Consider the following 2,220-nt stretch of genomic DNA (forward strand, 5'->3'; position numbering starts at 1 on the left):
TTCCTTCCTTCCTTCCTTCCTTCCTTCCTTCCTTCCTTCCTTCCTTCCTTCCTTCCTTCCTTCCTTCTTTCTTTCCTTCCTTCCTTCCTTCCTTCCTTCCTTCCTTCCTTCCTTCCCCAAGTTTTTAAGAAGAGACTGGACAGCCATTTGTCCGAAACGGTATAGGGTTACCTGCCTGAGTAGGGGGTTGGACTAGAAGACCTCCAAGGTCCCTTCCAACTATTATTATTATTATTATTATTATGGGTTTTTGAACCCAGGTCTACCTGAAATGGGCTGACTTACAGAATGGGCTCCAAAATCCGGAGTCTGTGGCTTCTGAAATTTGGGGAGCTTCCTTCGAACCGCGTTGCAGACACCCCACAATCGGGCCTTTCCACAACTTTCTCTCGGCGGCTGAGCAAAACGTCTAACCGGTAATTAGAAGAAGCAGAGGAGGCAGCAGTGGAGACAGCTAATTCTCTCCTTTTGAAAACCTGAATCATTTTTCCAAGAATGCACCTTCACACTTCAGAAAACACCTGATTGTTTTTCTTGCCAGTGGCGGTCTCTGAGCTGTCTTTCATGATCCGTCCGCGGTGGCGCTCACTGGCAGGTTCAGGGGGGAAAAAAAAGGTTCTTTTACATCTTAAATTCTTTTAATGTTTGTTTTTCTGCAGGGAAACTGGGACATTTCCTCTCATCCCCCCCCCCCCCCCGAACTAACTTTTCCGAACTAGCTTTGCTGGGACTCACATGTGGCTTGTTTGACAGCCTTATGTCGGATGAGTGCGGGGGAGGAAGAGGAAGAGTTGCCTTAGGCAGGTTTGTGTATACAAAATGAGGAAAAACCCCCCCCCCAATGTTGGTAGCTAAGGTTTGTTTTAGAATAGAAGGAATGAAGAATAGAATAGGATAGGATAGGATAGGATAGAATAGAATAGAATAGAATAGAATAGAATGAGAGTAGAGTAGAGTAGAGTAGAGTAGAGTAGAGTAGAGTAGAGTAGAGTAGAGTAGAGTAGAGTAGAATAGAAAATGGAATGGAACGGAACAGAACAGAACAGAACAGAACAGAACAGAATAGAATAGAATAGAATAGAATAGAATAATAGAATAGAATAGAGCTGGAAGGGACCTTGGAGGTCATCTAGTCCAACCCCCTGGTCAGGCAGGAAACCCTATACCATTTCAGACAAACGGCTGTCCAGTCTCTTCTTAAAAACTTCCAGTGTTGGAGCATTCACCACTTCTGGAGGCAGGTGGTTCCACGGGTTAATTGTTCTCACTGTCAGGAAGTTTCTCCTGAGTTCCAGGTTGCTTCTCTCCTTGGTTAGTTTCCATCCGTTGCTTCTTGTCCTGCCTTCAGGCGCCTTGGAGAATAGCTTGACTCCCTCTTCTTTGGGGCAGCCCCTGAGAGATTGGAAACACAGCCATCCTATCCCTCCCCCCTCGTCCTTCTCTTCGTTAAACTAGACATCCCCAATTCCAGCAACCGTTCCTTATATGCTTTAGCCTCCAGTCCCCTAATCATCTTTGTTGCTCTTCTCTGCCCTCTTTCCAGAGTCTCAACCTCTTTTTTACATCGTGGGGACCAAAACTTGATGCCGTATTCCAAGTGTGGCCTTACCAAGGCCTTGTAGGGCCTAAGATTTATTTCATGGTGCCTTCTCTTCAGAAAAAAGGCCTCCGAGGTCTCATCCCAAAAGGTTACTTGATCCTTGATGGACTTGCTCTTTATCCGCACTGTTTCACAGACGGTTTTTGACTATCAGAAACTGGAAGGATGCAGAGAAATCCTTAAGGAGTCGCCCTTCTTGATATCCTCTCTGATTTCCCACCCCCCCATTTCCTCCTTCAGGCTTCAGATAGAGGAATCCTCAAAGCCCGTCAGCTGGACGATGCAGCTGGATAAGGCGGTCACCACCAATTACAAGCCCGTGGCCAATCATCAGTACAACGTGAGTCGCTTTTAACCTTTTTTTATTCTGGTTCTTCAACTCAGGTTAGATGCCTTGCTGGACAGGTTCCTAGGTATGATTGTCCAGCATCACACACTACTTAGTAAGGGTATTGGATGGATGGATGGATGGATGGATGGATGGATGGATGGATGGATGGATGGATTGGATGGATGGATGGATGGATGGATTGGATGGATTGGATGGATGGATGGATGGATTGGATGGATGGATGGATTGGATGGATGGATTGGATGGATGGATTGGATGAATGGATTGG

The 2,220-nt window shown here is 46.1% G+C and overlaps 1 protein-coding gene across 1 annotated transcript in view; it reads left to right on the forward strand.

The window, feature by feature from the left end:
* Window positions 1-2,220, forward strand: part of GTF2F2 (general transcription factor IIF subunit 2) — a 64,852-nt gene that overhangs the window by 54,717 nt on the left and 7,915 nt on the right. The window contains exon 5 of the mRNA XM_015811074.2: window positions 1,841-1,940. Within this exon, the coding sequence (XP_015666560.2) occupies window positions 1,841-1,940 (100 nt within the window). The remainder of the gene's footprint in view (window positions 1-1,840; window positions 1,941-2,220) is intronic.

The sequence above is a fragment of the Protobothrops mucrosquamatus genome, unplaced genomic scaffold (genome assembly GCF_001527695.2).
Source record: "Protobothrops mucrosquamatus isolate PMUCROS unplaced genomic scaffold, P.Mucros_1.0 scaffold28, whole genome shotgun sequence".
NCBI lineage: Eukaryota > Metazoa > Chordata > Lepidosauria > Squamata > Viperidae > Protobothrops > Protobothrops mucrosquamatus.